The 17,500-nt window shown below is 36.8% G+C and overlaps 1 protein-coding gene across 3 annotated transcripts in view; it reads right to left on the minus strand.

Moving 5' to 3' along the window:
* Window positions 1–13,666: 13,666 nt before the first annotated feature.
* Window positions 13,667–17,500, minus strand: part of LOC136834977 (uncharacterized) — a 102,117-nt gene continuing 98,283 nt past the window's right edge. For all 3 annotated transcript variants that reach the window (XM_067097956.1, XM_067097954.1, XM_067097955.1), the window contains one exon: window positions 13,667–15,772. In XM_067097956.1, the coding sequence (XP_066954057.1) occupies window positions 14,628–15,764 (1,137 nt within the window). In that variant the 5' untranslated portion in view covers window positions 15,765–15,772 and the 3' untranslated portion in view covers window positions 13,667–14,627. The remainder of the gene's footprint in view (window positions 15,773–17,500) is intronic.

Consider the following 17,500-nt stretch of genomic DNA (forward strand, 5'->3'; position numbering starts at 1 on the left):
ACATACATACATACATACATACATACATACATACATACATACACACACACGATATATATACATAATGTGACAGATATGAGGGTGATGCCCAGAAACACTCTCCGCATCCTAATATGGAAGCGAGTATGAGCTTTGAAAATGTACATCTGAATTAAGGCGTGAGTAACATGCCCACACTTCATCGTGCCTAGGGATGATGACTTGCGGGCATGGGAACCCAAGTTCAGGATGACAAGAGGGCATGCAGCTGGTGTGGGAGGGTATAGGGATGGGATGAGCCTCTTGGTGCCCCAGTGTTTTGTGGATGATGGCATCAGTAGCTAAAAGCGTTTGTGTTGGCATAAGCAGACATACCCACGTGAGGGCTGGGGTTCCCCGGTAGGGGGTGGGCTTACCTGGGCTTAGAAACACGTGGGTGATTCAGGCTTTTGGCCCGCGCCTTTGAAGCTTCTCCCTCTGCCTCGGAGAGGGCGGAATGTTTCATAATTCGGGGTGTTGATGGAATTCATCGAGGTGTCGATACGTTCTGGAGGCTGTTTTGCATAGCTCAGGTATTTTTTTTTTGCCTGGGCCCAAGCAGTTTTGAGAGAGGAAAACCTTTTTGATATTTTTGTTTTGAGACATTATCCTATTTATGGTAATAATGAGATGTAAAGTGTAAAATTTTATATATATATAAAATGGGAGAGTAGTTGATATAAATATCTAAGGTTGATTACACTGTGATATTATGGTATATACATACAGATAGACAGTAACTGTCTAACAAAGTGCCTTGTTTAGGAGTTCGTCTCATATTATAGAATGAAGTTTGTCAGTAGCGAGTGAAAGCTTAGGTTTCTGTCAAAATTATGAGGCACTATATTGTGGAATTATATATAATATATAGCCTATATATGTATATATATATATATATATATATATATATATAATATATTTATATATATATATTATATGTATTTTATAGGCCTATATATACGTATATATATATTGTATATATATATTACATATATATATTATATATATATATACACACATATATATATATATATATATATATATATATATATATATATATATATATATATATATATATATATATATATATATATATATATATATATATATATATATACACACACACATATGTATATTATATTTATTTATTCCATAATTTATTTATGTTATTTATTTATTTATTCTCTCGTAATTTTGACAGAAACTTAAGCTTTCACTCGCTGTTGCCAAGCTTCTTCATTCTATATGAGACGAACTCCTAAACAAGGCACTTTGTCAGACAGTTACTGTCTATCTGTATGTGTACACAATAATATCACAGTATAATCAACCTTACATATTTATATCAACTGCTCTCCCATCCCATTTTAACTCCACTCATCAGTAACATTCTCACCGTCGCCTCCAAACTACCCATTTGAGAGTCTTCTGTTTATGTTAGGTGTTCTCAAAGGTTGTTTTGACACGGCAGACAGGTTTTTGCTGTATAATTGTCGTCCATTAGGAAAGTGGTTGGCAACAGGCGAGTTAAGATGAGCTCTTAGCGTTTTGTATGATAAAGTCTCATATCTTGGATGTATCGGTCACTAACTCCCTTGTTTTTAGGTTCGCTGTACAGAAGTTTGTATTGGTATATTTCTTGTACTTACTTGTGTCCCCTCCCATTACTATTTACTTTTTTCGAATTTATTTGTGCCATCCCAATGATCAGTTATTAATTATCCACTTATTGCTGTAATTCGTCTTTTTCAGAGCTTTAAAAAAGTATAGCTTAGTTTTACCAGACCACTGAGCTGATTAACAGCTCTCCTAGGGCTGGCCCGAAGGATTAGACTTATTTTACGTGGTTAAGAACCAATTGGTTACTTAGCAACGGGACCTACAGCTTATTGTGAAATCCGAACCACATTATAGCGAGAAATGAATTTCTATCACCAGAAATAAATTCCTTTAACTCTTCATCAGCCGGCCGGGGAATTGAACTCCGGCCCATCGAGTGACAGTCCGTAGCTCTACCGACTCAACCAGCGAAGAGCTTTATTGATAATTCTTTTTATAGAGCAATTTCTGATTTTTGTGTTTCATGGTTTTCTTAGGGCCCATTTTGGTGACCAATTTTTTTTTGTGGTAGTTATTAGCACCTTTTGGTTGGTCATTGACCCTTGCTCTGTTGTTTTTTTTTTAATTTCTTATTACATATTGACATTCATTCTCTTATCTGTATTTCATGGATCCTACTTTATATTTTGTACTGAACTCTTCATGTTGGTCCATGTCTCAGTGTTTCCTTATTATGGCACTGGGATTGCGTTAGGCAGTGAATCCCAGTTTTGACGTGATCAGAAAGCATTATATTTTAATTTATGAGGTATGATTTTATCTGTAATTATGATGTGGCATTCTGTTTTTATTTCGAATAATCGAAGAAAATCCAAAAAATCACTTATTGGAATTTTAGACCTTGGAATGGTGATCAGTGCTAGTCATCTGATCAATCAGCTTCGAGTAGTGACGTTACTATTTGAAACCCGTGATCTTAATTGTTTATTTTTAGTTTTCTGTAAAAGAAAAGTATTGTGCCAGCTTTGTCTGTCAGTCCGCACTTTATTCTGTCCGCACTTTTTTCTGTCCGTCCGCCCTCCAGAGCTTAAAACCTACTGAGGCTAGAGGGCTGCAAACTGGTATGTTGATCATCCACCCTCCAATCATCAAACATACCAAATTGCAGCCCTCTATCCTCAATAGTTTTTTATTGTATTTAAGGTTAAAGTTAGCCATAATCGTGCGTCTGGCAACGATATAGGACAAGCCACCACCGGGCCGTGGTTAAAGTTTCATGAGCCATGGCTCATACAGCATTATACCGAGACCACCAAAAAATAGATCTATTTTCAGTGGCCTTGATTATACGCTGTGCAGGAAACTCGATTGCGCCGAAGAAACTTCGGAGCATTTTTTACTTGTTTATACTGTATACCAACGCCATGTGGTTTGGACTTAAAAACTTGCTTGTTACTTATACAAATAATGCTACCCCTATTGCATAGACCCCTTCTGAATAGAGACCTGTTATTTGTGAATCTCCTAACAGAGATTAAGTTAATTTTGGTGCGCTATGAGGTTAATGGGGATGAGTTGAGCCGTAACAAAACTCCGAGTATGCGTGTCAGTAGGTGTATGCAGGACATTTTATTCTCCCATATTGGTATTTTCCTGTAGCAGCTTGTCTTTAACTACTTGTAAAATATGTAAAATATTTGTTGTCAGTCTTGATTGGAAAGTCAATTTTGATTAAACATGCCTAGTATGTCTGTCTCTTAAATCCTAAGCTAATATTTCAAGATCTTTGGAGATCTGTCAATCTTGAGTAAATGTGTTGATTAATTTATTTGATCATATTTTGAATATTGCTCACTTTAGATCTTCAGGAGTTAAATCTCATCTTAATTTGTTGGATAAAACTCTTAGCTCTATTAACGTTTTTATCCCCGATCTTGGCATCAGTCTCTGATACGGACGTTCAATTTAGCTCTTAGTGGGTGCTCCGTGAAATTTCACATAATTATTCGGGTCATCCTTCGCATTCAAATTTAAGAAAATGCCATCCTACACGTAGTACTAAATAATGCTGTTAGTTCTAACAGTTTTGCCTTTTGTTATGTGAAGTTCATTACCGCACAGCTTCCTACAAGTTTTTTCCAGGTGTAGAATTGTGGAACGATTTTCCTAATCCTGTGGTTGATTCGTTGGAGCTTCAGAGTCTCACACTGGGTGCAAATGCTTTTTCTCAGAGTGGACTGACATGAGCCACACTACACTGCAATGTTGATTTGATATTTAACTTGTTTTATTTTGTAATTTATCTTGTTTATTTTTCTTTATTTCTCATTTATAACAGTTTCTTCTTCCGTATCAGGCTGCTTTCCTTAGTGAGGTCTTGCACTGTTCTTGAAGCCACTTTGGTTAAGGTATTTTTTGGTGTATTTTCGTGTGTTCTGACCGATTTTGACATTGTTAAGGGGGGTCCAACGCCCTTTCCGGCCGGGTAGGACACAGCACCTTAGGTTAGATTAGGTGAATATTGTAAGGATAAGGACGATAGCTTTTGAGAAAGAAATTTAGTAAGTGACATTTGTGCGTAGTTCTGAGTGATTATTGTAAGAGAAAGGACCATTATTTATGAGAGAGAGAGAGAGAGAGAGAGAGAGAGAGAGAGAGAGAGAGAGAGAGAGAGAGAGAGAGAGAGAGAGACTGTGCTATTTATACATCAATTATATTTACTGTAGTCCATTGGGATGCTTTAACCAACCTCAGAACGACGAATTTCCGACAAAACTCAATGCATAATTCGTTCGGGACACATAAATGTGTCATCTAATTTATAGCTGTTAGCTATCCCTGTGCTGTAGTAAACAATTAATTTTTCAGTTTTGTGGGCATTTCCTTAAGTTTTTTTTTTTTTTACCTCGTCCTGACATAACTACTACTACTACTACTTCTTCTTCTTCTTCTTCTTCTTCTTCTTCTTCTTCTTCTTCTTCTTCTTCTTCTTCTTCTTCTTCTTCTTCTATTTATAATTTAAGACGAAAGATCATTAATATGGAACAAGCCTAAATAGCTACTGACCTGCAGAGCAATCGCTCACAGGGTAGCATATCCATTATGAAGAGAGAGAGAGAGAGAGAGAGAGAGAGAGAGAGAGAGAGAGAGAGAGAGAGAGAGAGAGAGAGAGAGAGCAGAAATGAACATAAGTAAATCAAGATAAAATAATAAGTAGATCAACACTTACATTCAAAAACAACAAAGGAAATCAGAAAATATAATGTTTCTTGGTGGCTTTAAATTATTATATCGGCTTCTCTTGAACATAGATGCATCGGCATCCGTCATGCTATTGACATTTTCAGCCTTTGAAATGCCGATGGTCGTGTTCTCTTTTTCATGCGTTACCTGTCGCTGATTTACCTCAGACAATTGTGAGAGTTTTGCGCTCTGAATCAGTGATTTGATTAACTGAATGACTCTTGATTCCTATGGCCTCTCAGTCCTCATTGGGACCTGCTACCTCTCTAACCAGACTTTCAAGTCTGCTGCAAGTTTAAAAAATTGTTTCTCGTCCTCTGAAAATTGTTATCGGAAACTGATGCCAAGCAGAACTATTTATGAGGAACAGGTAAAGCTGGAGTAAGCACTTACTCCCGAGAGAGGAATGTTGGTGTCAATGAAGTATAGGCTTCGTTAAAAGCTACTCTCTGGAAGCTGCTAAAGATGAACTTAATGATAAAGAGGTGCTTTTAAGACCGTTTTGTATATTAATTCCCCATTTAAGAAGAGAGGTTGTTAATATTTACTCTTATTCTCTTGTGATTTTGACAACAATCAATAAAATGTAAACTCTCCGTTGATTTTAGAAGATAGGCATAAAAGATGCCAAAACCTTTTCTAGTTACACCAAACTGTTCATAATCTTAAGCATATAGGTATGCCCCATACTTGTCTCCATTCATATCTTAATTTTCCCAGCTATTCCTTTCCCAAATTAAGTGTCCTGTCTCCCATCCAATACCCTCACTGCCTCAAATGTTCAGTCTCCAAAGATCTAGTTCATAAAAAATAAAACTTGCCAGTATAGGCACCCTGATAATTCTAGAGACACTCCGCTCTCGTTTGCGCTCTTTTAAAAGACATTAACTAGATGGGAAGTTGTAAACCTCATATTATATCAAGCGGCGCTTTGGGATTTCCTCAGGCCCAGTTAGGCTAATCCGTTCGAGACGAAACTCTCCGTTCTGTGTAAATATTTACCGACTTTTTTTATTCACTTTCCCAGACATCATTAAAAATCACATTCCTTTCGGAAAATTATCCGTAAAGTCTTCCTTGGTATGAAAAATGTTTTGATTGACAAGTATCAAAACAACCTATTAAGAGTTATGTACTAGGATTACCCTCTCTCTCTCTCTCTCTCTCTCTCTCTCTCTCTCTCTCTCTCTCTCTCTCTCTTTTACATAACATGGACCATCCATATGTAACTTGGTCCAATAACTAATTAAGTGAAGAATTACCTTCACTATCTCGAATATTAATTCACATATCTCATGGGCATTTACTTCCATACTTGAATAATTTGATCTTTAACCGATCTCTTGGTTTCTTAACATATTGTTTCCACTGATCTCTCCCTCATTTTTTCTCGTTCATTAATTCTTTTGAGACATTGTAATGCATAACAGATATTATATTGCATAACAGGTCGCCGAATCCTTACGAATTATTCCAAAAAATACTTTGTGAAGGAGCAATCTAAAAAAAAACTTCAATAAGACACGTCTAACAGTTTATGAGCGCTTTAATCTTTGAGGAAATTGAGGTATATCTGGCTAGGGAGCATACGCCACTACTACACACATTTGTAAACCGAAAGTTGTATTTTGGTCTCCCATGAAAATTGCAAAGAGGATTGGTTGTAGTCAGTATATATTTTGCGCTTTTTAGTGTATTTAAAAGCAAGGTACATTGCCCTTTTGAATTACTGGAAACTATATATTAGTTACATTAGGTTTTATTCATAAACGTAGTATTTACAGATAATTGAGCTTGAAATACTGTTCATTGGGTTATTAACCTTTCTTTCTGTTGTCGGATACCTGCATCGTAGTTTATCGATGGCGTAGTAATCCATGGACATGACATACAATAGACATTGGACTGTTTACAGTCACACGTATGTTAATTGTATAGAAGGGAATTATCTGTAACCAGTTGAAGTTAGATAAGAGGCGGATGTCAGTCAGTATTTCTGAAGTTGAACAGTACTATCTGTGCACCTCTGTCTTTTTGGAATTTTGTGACTTGTTTGTTTTGGGACGCAGTTGATTTGTTTACTGGCACCATTCACTTCGAAACAAAGGCTAAAAAGACTTCCACCCATCTGGTTGGCCTGGGCGAAATGAATTGTGCGGTATTTTATTCATCTAAGGTCAGTGGAGCTCTAACGTCTTGTTGACTGGCACTACGCTGCAGAAAAATAAGGAAGTGTCCATCTTATTAGTTTGCCATTAAGGGTATTTGTAGAAGTATTTTTTTCTTGTTTTATTGAAGGTCATTAGAGCTTCATTAACCTATGCTATTTGTTAGGGAAGGTTTCATTGGCTATTTTTTCTGCTTTATGTACGTTGTCACGATCTTGAAGGGGAAAACTTGTGTAAAACTTAAGGCTTTGGCGACACAAATTCGGATCACGTGTTCCCTTCTTATATTGTCTTCATACTAAGGCTGAGTATGCACCCAGAAATCCCTTGGTAGATAGAGAATGATATTTAATCATTAATTTTTTGGCTTAAAGTATCTCGTCGTTATTGAATCCAATCTTTGTCGTAGGGCTGTTTGAAGGAGTTTTGAGTGAATTACAGCTGGATTTCAGCCAATGACTTCAAAAGAAGGTAATATGCATCATACCTTTTGGTAATGATGATTTAGTTTTATTTATATATTTATATATATATATATATATATATATATATATATATATATATATATATATATATATATATATATATATATATATATATATGTGTGTGTGTGTGTATGTATATAAATATGTGTGTGTGTATATGTGTGTATATATAAATATACAAATATATATATATATATGTATGTATGTATGTGTGTATATATGTTTATATATGATTATCACATTTGTACGTGATTCATTTATCACACATTACCACAGGTGAAAAATAAGAGACGGGGTGTAGGTCCTGACTGGTTTCGACTTTATTTCTAAGCCATGGCTTGGAAATAAAGTCGAAACCAGTCAGGACCTACACTCTGTCGCTTATTTTTCACCTGTGGTAATGTGTGATATGTATATGTATATATATATATATATATATATATATATATATATATATATATATATATATATATATATATATATATATATATATATATATATATATATGTGTGTGTGTGTGTGTGTGTGTGTGTGTGTCAGTGGATGAAATTCGTATGTGAAAAACCTCCACAGCATCCTCACCAGCTTTTCATACACAAGCGAAGAGTCCCATTAGCAGCCCGTCGACTGGCACTAACTAATACTTGTCTATTCACCTGCATCTTGCCCTGAGTCTCATACACCCAGATATTAAGGTCCCATTTCTTTTTCTCTTGTGCACTCTTTCTGGATGTCACCTGTCGGGGTGATGTCAGGGCTGCCAACGTCAAGACTTTTCTTTTTACACCTTTTTAACCGAGATGAAATAAACGCAGTATTTAAAGTGACTTATATTAAACGGTGATTTAAGCGGTGAAGTAGATGGATGTCGAGAGAGAATTCAAGTGACAATGCGTTTTAACTGTCGAGGCGTTATAACTTATGAAAATGATTCTGCGAACATGTCGTTTAAATCTTCTTGGTCTGAGAGTTTTATTTATTCACTTTAGCTTTCGGAATTAATTTTTAAAAGTTTTTAAACTGCTTTTAAAAGTTAGCATTTCTGAATATATCAATTTGAACTTAATAAAGAATAATGTTCTTTTAATTTGAAAATATATAGGTTTACTCATATGTTAGCGGATGTTACGAATTTTTTTTCAATCGTTTTTGTATGCGGAGTTAAATATCTTAGGCGCTATAGACCTACCGCAATATCATGTCTGTTACTTGAAACTTAACTTAACTTCTCAGTTACTTCATATGTTCATATAATATGACATTAAAAACTTATCACTTTTCCTCCTCATTTATGTGGGAAATTTAGAAAGACACCCAAGACAAAGAATATCTTTTGCACACTTCCTTGGTGCTGGAAATTCGAAGTCTTCAGTAGCCAAACTACCCAAACGCTGCGAAGAGGCAGGAGAGACCACGTGGTTAAGCCAGCGGGTCATAATTATATCTCTTGGCCTACATAGGGCATGAACAGGTTAAGGAGTTCGTTGCAGGCTGTATGGCTATTTTGATCAGTCTGTGTCTGGGCGGACTTTTAATGTGAGGTGAGTGGCCGCGACTCTTGCAGACAATGTATTCAGGAGTGATTGAAGAGAAAAATATGAGTTTCTTACGGTCTCTGCTTGGAATATAATGATTGTCTTTTTACTTTTAAGTGTACATAAGTGGAGATTTTTCAGTGGACTGCAGGTTAATCATAAAATGGAAGCTATGTCTTTTTGTAATGAGAAATGTCTTTGAGATGTTTTCAATATGAATCTCGCCTTTTCTCATTTGTTCATGTGAGTATGTCTATATATGTATACTGTATATATATATATATATATATATATATATATATATATATATATATATATATATATATATATATATATATATATATATATATATGTATATTATATATATATATATATATATATATATATATATATATATATATATATGTATATATATATATATATATATATATATATATATATATATATATATATATATATATATATATATATATATATATATATATATATATATATATATATATATATATATATATATATATGTATGTCTGTGTACATATATGTTTAGCTTCCAGAGAGGGCCTCAATGATACAGGAGGTTTAAAAAAGGAGATTCTTTATTCCCAGGCTTTCGGAGGCCAGTATGCCTCCATCTTCAAGGGACCCCACAATGAAAGTACATGTAGAGCACATGGTTGGATGTACAGTAGATAATATATGCCCGAGATGGCTACCGGCTGCTTCTCCTAATCCAGTCCCTTGACCTTCACAGCTGCATCCTTTCTCCTTCGGGGTTTTCATTAGCTCAGTTAATCCTTTCTAGGTGTTTATTTACCTTTTCCTCCACGGCTTCATAAACTATATTGCTCGCGGTAAAATTCTTGCCCTTTTCAAACCGTGCTTTTGCTGTTGCACTGACGCCCTGTTTATGCAAGAATATTTCTTGATCGCAAGCAGTAGTGGGATATGTGGTTCATTATGTTCTGGGTAAAACCCCGAGGATAAGGAGTGTTCATCTTTTCCAAAGCAGGAAGCAAAAAAACACAATCAGTGTTATTTTCCGTAGCACCTGTGACACATTCACTTTGTTGGTCTTAATAAAAGCAGCTTCAAGTATTTTTCCATTTGAAACGACACTTACTTTTATAATTTTTTCTATGGGTCCCAATTTATACTGGTTAACACTTCATATATGGCTAAAAAGGGAAGAATTTTAGCGTGCATATCCGATCGTTGGTGTTCGAGTCTTCTCTGGGGCGCATTTTCCCGAGATGTAAATAATTATTGGAACCTTTCCCTGAAAAAAAAAGGGACGCCGTATCTTAAAAACTAACCATAGAATTTTCTTGAAAATAATCTCATTATGTTTCCCACATCCAAACTATTGCATGGAATACTAATCTAATATAACCTAACTCAACCCAACTTAACCTAACCTAACCTAGGGGGCATGGCAAAAAACCGGGGCTGGTGCAGTGCTAGCACGCATCTCAGCCGGGGAAGGCGTTTTCTTGTGAAACACATACAGGGTTTACTGCACCCTTGCAAAGTATCCTGTATCAAATTAATATTTTTATCGTGTTTCATTTTTCCAGTGAACGTTAGTGACCACGGATCCGATGGTATTTTTGTAGGTAAAAGCAAAAGGATTCGTTACGCTTAAAGTTTCATAAATGTTCTTGATGGTGTTCAGGTAGAGTATTTTGATTTCATTGTTGCGTGTTTCTTTTGACCTCTCATTGGGGGGCCACTAAAGAAAATCTGATTCGCTTTATAAACTTTTCTTTGTGATGGAAGAACGTTTTGCATAGATTAATGATAAAAGCCGTAAATGCACGTTTAACCTTTGCTGAAATAACGTGGTAATTAAAGAAATGAATGCGGTTTGTCGGGGAAGTTGGTTTTCTAAATACTGTAACCTTGTAAAGTGTGATATTCCTAATTACCAGTACATTCAGAAAACGAATCTGCTCTTCTTTTCCAGTTCACAGCAAATGTAATGACATAGACAGTTCGATAGAGAAATTGTGGAAATCTCTTAGACCGGGTTACAAAATGTCAATATGTCATCTACATGCTTCATCCATACCATGTCTTGAGACTTTATGGGATTTATTACACAAATTTGTTGGAATAGGGATGAATGGACTGCCCACACAGCGTCTGAAGTTCTGTGTAAAAAAATCACCGTTAAAGGCAAAGACATAATTAGAAATGCATAGGTTCATTAGTTTTAAGGACTTTCTAGACCAAGGAAGAAGTGATCTGCATTTCAGGCCAATTACTTTGATAGAAAAGAGCTGCTTTAGTTAGGTAAAGTCATCCCAATGGTTATGGAGCCTAGATAAGCTTGGCCTTATCTTGGTTCCTTCAGGCAGGTGGTGGGGGGAGGATTTAGTGCCTTCAGTGCACCTCACGCGGCACACTGAAGGCATTACTTAAGGTTCTTTGCAGCATCCCTTCTATTCATTTTACTGTACTTGCTTTCATATTATCTTTGTTCTATCCTACTTTCCGCCCCCTCCTAATAATTGTTTCTTGGTGTGAGGTTTTCCTCCTGTTACACCTTTCAAACTTCCTTGAATCTCCATTTCTCTTTAAGCACTGAATGACCTCATAGGTCACAGCGCTTGGCCTTTGGCCTAAACTTTATGTTCCATTTTAATTGGTTTCTTCAAGATGAACATATCTTCGGTCTTAGCCGGAAACAATTAAACCCATATCCCATAATTGCCTGCAATTCAGAAGCTGTTGCTTAGTTAAGAGTCCCTGTTTCATAAAATACCATTATTATTTAAAAAGTGATGGAACACTACTCGAAATACAACACTCTTCTCGTTTAACTTATTTATATGGCATGGCAAATCTTTTCAAGGATATATATTTTTTGCTAATGCTAAACGGTATCCTGTAACTGGGGCTTAGTCAGTTAGTATACCTTAGTTTAACCAGACCACTTACCTGATTAATAGCTCTCCTAGGGCTGACCCGAAGGATTAGATTTATTTTACGTGGCTAAGAACCAATTGGTTACTTAGCAACGGGACCTACAGCTTATTGTGGAACCCGAACCACATTATAGCGAGAAATGAATTTCTATCACCAGAAATAAATTCCTCTTATTCTTCATTGGCCGGTCGGAGATTCGAACTTGCGACCAGCAGAGTGCTAGCTGAGAACGAAACCCACTCGCCCAACGAGGAACTTGTAACGGGGGGGCGCCGAAGAGAGAACGCAACACGACAGTCACTGCCAATTCATACTACAATTATGAATTGTAGATGAATCCCCTATGTATAAAACTTCCACAATGTTATCCACTTCCTATAATTACACACAAAACTCATCAGCAGCTTGTCGAACTTCTGTACCTTCATTGTGTCATTCACGTCTTATCGTAACATGTACTTGCATGCCGTAGACGAAATACTCACCAGTAGTTCGTCAACCCGCCTTCCCCTCCCCTCCCACTGCAACATTCACTTCTGTCTTACATTTACCAGTGCTTTCTGGATATGAAGGCCTTTCATTTTAGTACCTCTTTCACACCATCTATCCAGTTCTAGGTCTTTCTGCCCTCCTCCCTCATGACAATTGTGAATCATTACATTCTTACCTCATGACCAAACCCTCTCAAAACACTAATCCCTTCTTCCATGCACGCTAGCGTTTGTAGCACTTCCACATATACCTATATTTCTCACTTATTCAGTTCTAACTAGATATATATTACTCAGAGAGGCGATTTCGAGAGCTTTCAACTTTTTCCCCCTCACTTTCAGCATCTGCAGTTCTCTTCCATAAATGAGCGGTGGATGAGCAGTCCCTTCATACAGTCTCCCCTTAGCTTACAGTACACAGACAACAGGAAGTCTGTTCAAACTTGTGGGACAAACGTCTTTAAACATGTTGAGTATCTTTTCATATCTTAATTTCTTATCCATTTGGGGTGAAGATATTTTTGCAGCCTTTTCTCATGAGAAAGAGCCCCTGTTGACTCAAAGTAATCTTAATCCAACAATAACCGAATTCTTTTTTCACCTTTGCCCAATGTACTACTCTGAGCTTTCTTCCCACGAAACTCGCTCAGTTAGAGTCATAGCCACATCCTGAATCTTCCTCTCAAATTAAGACCATTTACTTTCTCTTGACCTTCAGTGTTTCAGGAGGCTAGTGGAAAATAATACATTGCCTGTCATCTTTCATTACAGGGTTACCTTTCTCCCTTATCATATAGTACTTTTTCTAGTTAGGGTTATGCCTTTCATTTAAATTGGACATTTTTTCTAATGCTTTCATTATTTTTTTATTTTAGCTGATTTTTCCTAATTTCTCGTTTTTACCCTCTTCTTTCATTATGTTCTATTTCAATGGTCTTCCTTTGTTGTCTACTTACGGCTTTCCATGTACCAGTTCATATTCTTCTTGCCCTCAGATTTTCATATTTTTTTAATTTCATTTACAGATCCTTTATTATTTCACTCTTGCTTAATCTGTTTTGTAGATAACATGATGTTTTTCAGAGTTTTGTGAAAAGTAAGTTGTCTGCCCTTCAGACGTATTTCCAACTGTATCAGATGAATACAATTTTGGAAAATGGTTGAAATATAGAAAACATTTATGTATTAGGCACCTTCAGCTTTCACAGTGGGTAAAAATAAAGGAAAATAAGACTTGCTTGTTTATCATTGTACTTTTATTTATATTTTAAAATATATAATTAATTAACAAGAGCAAAATCTCACGGTGGATGACTGAAGAATGAAATCTATTCTTTTAATCTGTCGAACCTAACTACAGGTCTGCGTGTGAGAACAGAGTCTCGCAAAAAAGATGACCAATAATAAGCCTTAAAAAGGAGAAAAAATACAAAGAGACATCAAGTAAACGAGAAGATAAAATAAAAGAATAAAAGAGAAATAGAGAGCAAGAGAGCAAAAAGACGAAAACACAAGCCATAAAATGTGTTAGTTATTATTTATAATCAGTTATTATTATTATTATTATTATTATTATTATTATTTTTTATCCAATGACAGATGATATCATAGTAAAGTTAAGATATGATTGGATGCTAGTTCTGGACATTTGAATGACTAGACTGAGACAGAGATTCCAATAAATCTATGCGTCACTCATGACATCATCGGAAGCTGACTTCGCACACCTGGTCATTAAATATAGATTTTTTATTGTTATTTTGTTATTGTTTGGTTATTATAGCTATTGTGTTCATCTGTCCGTTGTGAAGTGTAGTTAGGATATGAGTGGAGATTCCTGGTGAGCTATCATCATATCCCGGAAGCATTTATTATATATCTTTTTAATATTAATATTTTAATATTAATGTTAAGGCACTAAAAGATGGCAGCGGTGTGACAAACATCATATGACATCATTCTTTGCTATACACTGCAGTTCACGATAGCTGCATGGGTTAACTTTTCGTGTGACTACAGAGTTTAAGTTACACGAATGACCTATAAGAAAATATATGTCTCGGATTCTTCGACAAAGTCAACACGAAGCAGAAAACAGACGGAGGAAGGGGCAATCACGAGGATCATTTCTTCTCACGGAAAACACGCAAAAAATATCTCTTACAATATCAGTGATCAGTGGGTGACAGACAGTCCACACTATTTGGAAACTCCATACGTAAACTGGTGCGCCCGGGCTTGTACGCGCGCTCGAGCCCGGGGCTCATAGTCGTATGGGTCCAGGGATGTGGACCGAATGTTGCGGGAGAACTTGTATCCCTCCTCGCTGTCGTGGCTCTTCATTCTGTTGATGAGATTGCTGATGTGGGTGCTGAGTTCCTCCGAGTCTTCCTTCCTTCGCCTCTCGCGCAGGGACAGGTTCTGCTGGAATCTCGTTTCCTCCTCTGCCGTGCGATTTCTGCTGTTGGGCTTCGGCGTGAAGTACTTCAGCTTGAAATCGTCGTCGTCGATGTCGCTGGCGCTGAACTTCCGGAGTCTCGAAGGCAGTTTGAAGTCGATGTCATTCTCCACGCTGCTGAAGCGTGAGATCCGAGGGGCCCTGGGTGGCTTGGAAGACTCGAACTTTGTGCTCTCAGAATAGGAACTCTTGTGGACCTTGGCTCCCGAGGGAGGCAGCGTGTAGTTGACCTCCTCGCGCTTGACTTTTCTCCTTCCGGGGACGCCGAGGTCAGCGTTGTATACTGTCTCTTCGTATTGGGTGGCGCGGGGCAGCGAGCGGACCGAGGTCCTCTCGACGGAATCTGCCTTCTTGAATTCGTTCTTGATCCTCTTGAACTCTTCCTCCAACTCCCTCTTCATCTTGGGGTTGATGTCGAAGTCCTCTTCGCTTGCGATCTTCTCCGAACTCTTCCTGTACCTAGTGGCCGGTATCTGGAAGTTGAGCTCGTTATCCAGCAGGGAAGGGAAGTCGTTCATGTTGAAGGAGACTTTGCGTTCCCGGCTGCGACCGAGCCTCGTGTTTGAAGGAGCGTCGTCGATCTCGGGTTCTCTCGAGCGCGCTCGACCAACGCTCACGGCTCGGCGTCTCACCAGGGGCTTTCCGAGCGTCGACTCGCTCTCGTCGTAAGGCAGACCTCGCGTGCTGCCGTAGATGGGCCTATCGACGTAACGCTCGGCGAAGGTCTGAGCTTCCGGGGGCGGGGCCTTTCGTCTGGGGATGAAGTCCCGGTTTTCGATATACTCTGTCTGGGGAGCGTAGTAGCTCTCGCCAACTTTGTAGTTGTAGTCGTAGATGTGCGGGGCCAGCCTCCTGTTCCACTTCTTTTTGTCATTCATGCTGGCGGCTGCAACGGAAAAGAGGAAGTACAGTGCAACTACTTGATCTTGAGAAAAACAATCAACAGTTTGATAAACGCTATCAGCTGACACAGACTACTTTATAATCTGGAACACTGGGTTCACAGTGATTCATAACACACTGCAGTTTTATGTACTTGAATTGCAAGTCAGATCATCTGTGCTGACTGCCTCTAATATACAGACTTATTTACAGTAATTATTAGCATTAATTAATGTAAGAAATTCTGGTTAATGCTACATTCTGCATGAGTTATTTTGATTTGTATCAGAAGGATCATACCACGAATGTAAACTTTTTAAGTTAGCTTATATTGTTTTCATAAAGCAAATAATGACAAAGTCCTGTATAGCAGGTCCTTAATATTTTGTCAGTGCTAATATAGTCAGTAATCAAATGAAATGAAAAAAATCATGAAATGATGAACCTAAAGCAAACAAAACACGTCTGCTTATTTAAACAGGAAGTTGAGAATGACGTGATTACCTTTCCATTTGATGAAATGAGAAATGTGATAGAATAACAATTGACTTTTTAGCCAAAGTAGATTGTGATTATGTCTGTTTGATGTAGAATGGAAATTTGAAATAAAGATGATAAGCGAGTATCTTATGAAACTGAAAAAATTAATTTCAAATGTCTTGATATTTTATGACGTACAAGATATTCATAATTATCATTATAATTGGCGAGTAATGTTATTTGAAAATTGCGTTGATAATGTGATATTCTTAAATATATTGAAAATAAAGCTTAACAAATGGTAATTGTTGATTGTTGTTTATCACCATTAGGACTACTTTTGCTACTGTGTGATGTTGACAGGTTTCCGTCTATTTTTCATCAGCTTGAAGCTATTGGTGAATTAATAAGAAATTGTTATCCGCGGTAACATTCAAGTGAACCAGTCCACACCTGAGATATGAATGTGAAACGATCAAGATCTTTGGTCCATTTCTAACCATTTTCACGAGATTTCAAAGCGAGACGATGTTATGTTCGCACAGTGGCGAAGGGTAGGGCTAAAGATACACGCTGGGAAGATGCTGTTGCTCTTGGACAAGTTGCGTTGTTTTGTGTTTATTGTTGTTTTTGAAGTGAAAATACCCAGGATGCTTTCGAACAGAAGAGGAAAAGTAGTGGTGAAGTAATTTACTTGCTACTTATTTTTGCTTCTGCTTGTTGTTACTTGATTTTGTTTCTGCTTGTTATTTGTTGTTGAAGATTCGAGATTTTACATGATTTTTTTTTTGCTGTTTTTGAAGAGGCAAAACTAAACTTACTATAACTTATTGAGTTTTAACACATTGTCAGTGATGATTTCTGGATGGTATAGATTTTTGAGTTTATAGACAGTGAAGAATTTTGCTCTTAAATTTGGATTGTGCGGTTGATATAGGTGTTTAGGTTTAAAATAAATTTTGATTTTACCATTAGGTATATAGATTAAATAGAATTTTGAGATCGAATTTAGAGGTTATGGGTGAGAAAGAAATTTATATTATACTATTAGGTATAAAGGTCAAGTAGAGTTTTGATTTTGAGTTTAGAGTTATTGATGATACTTTTGAATTGATCCTTTGAGGGTATATGTAATATGTATTTGTGAGTTTAAAATCTTATTTTGAAGTTAATGTGAACTTTCAAATTTAAATGTTAAGGATATTTGATTTACAGGCTTTGAATTTATAAGAGGTATAGATTTCTGTGTTTG

Source organism: Macrobrachium rosenbergii, chromosome 54 (genome assembly GCF_040412425.1).
Source record: "Macrobrachium rosenbergii isolate ZJJX-2024 chromosome 54, ASM4041242v1, whole genome shotgun sequence".
Taxonomy (NCBI): domain Eukaryota; kingdom Metazoa; phylum Arthropoda; class Malacostraca; order Decapoda; family Palaemonidae; genus Macrobrachium; species Macrobrachium rosenbergii.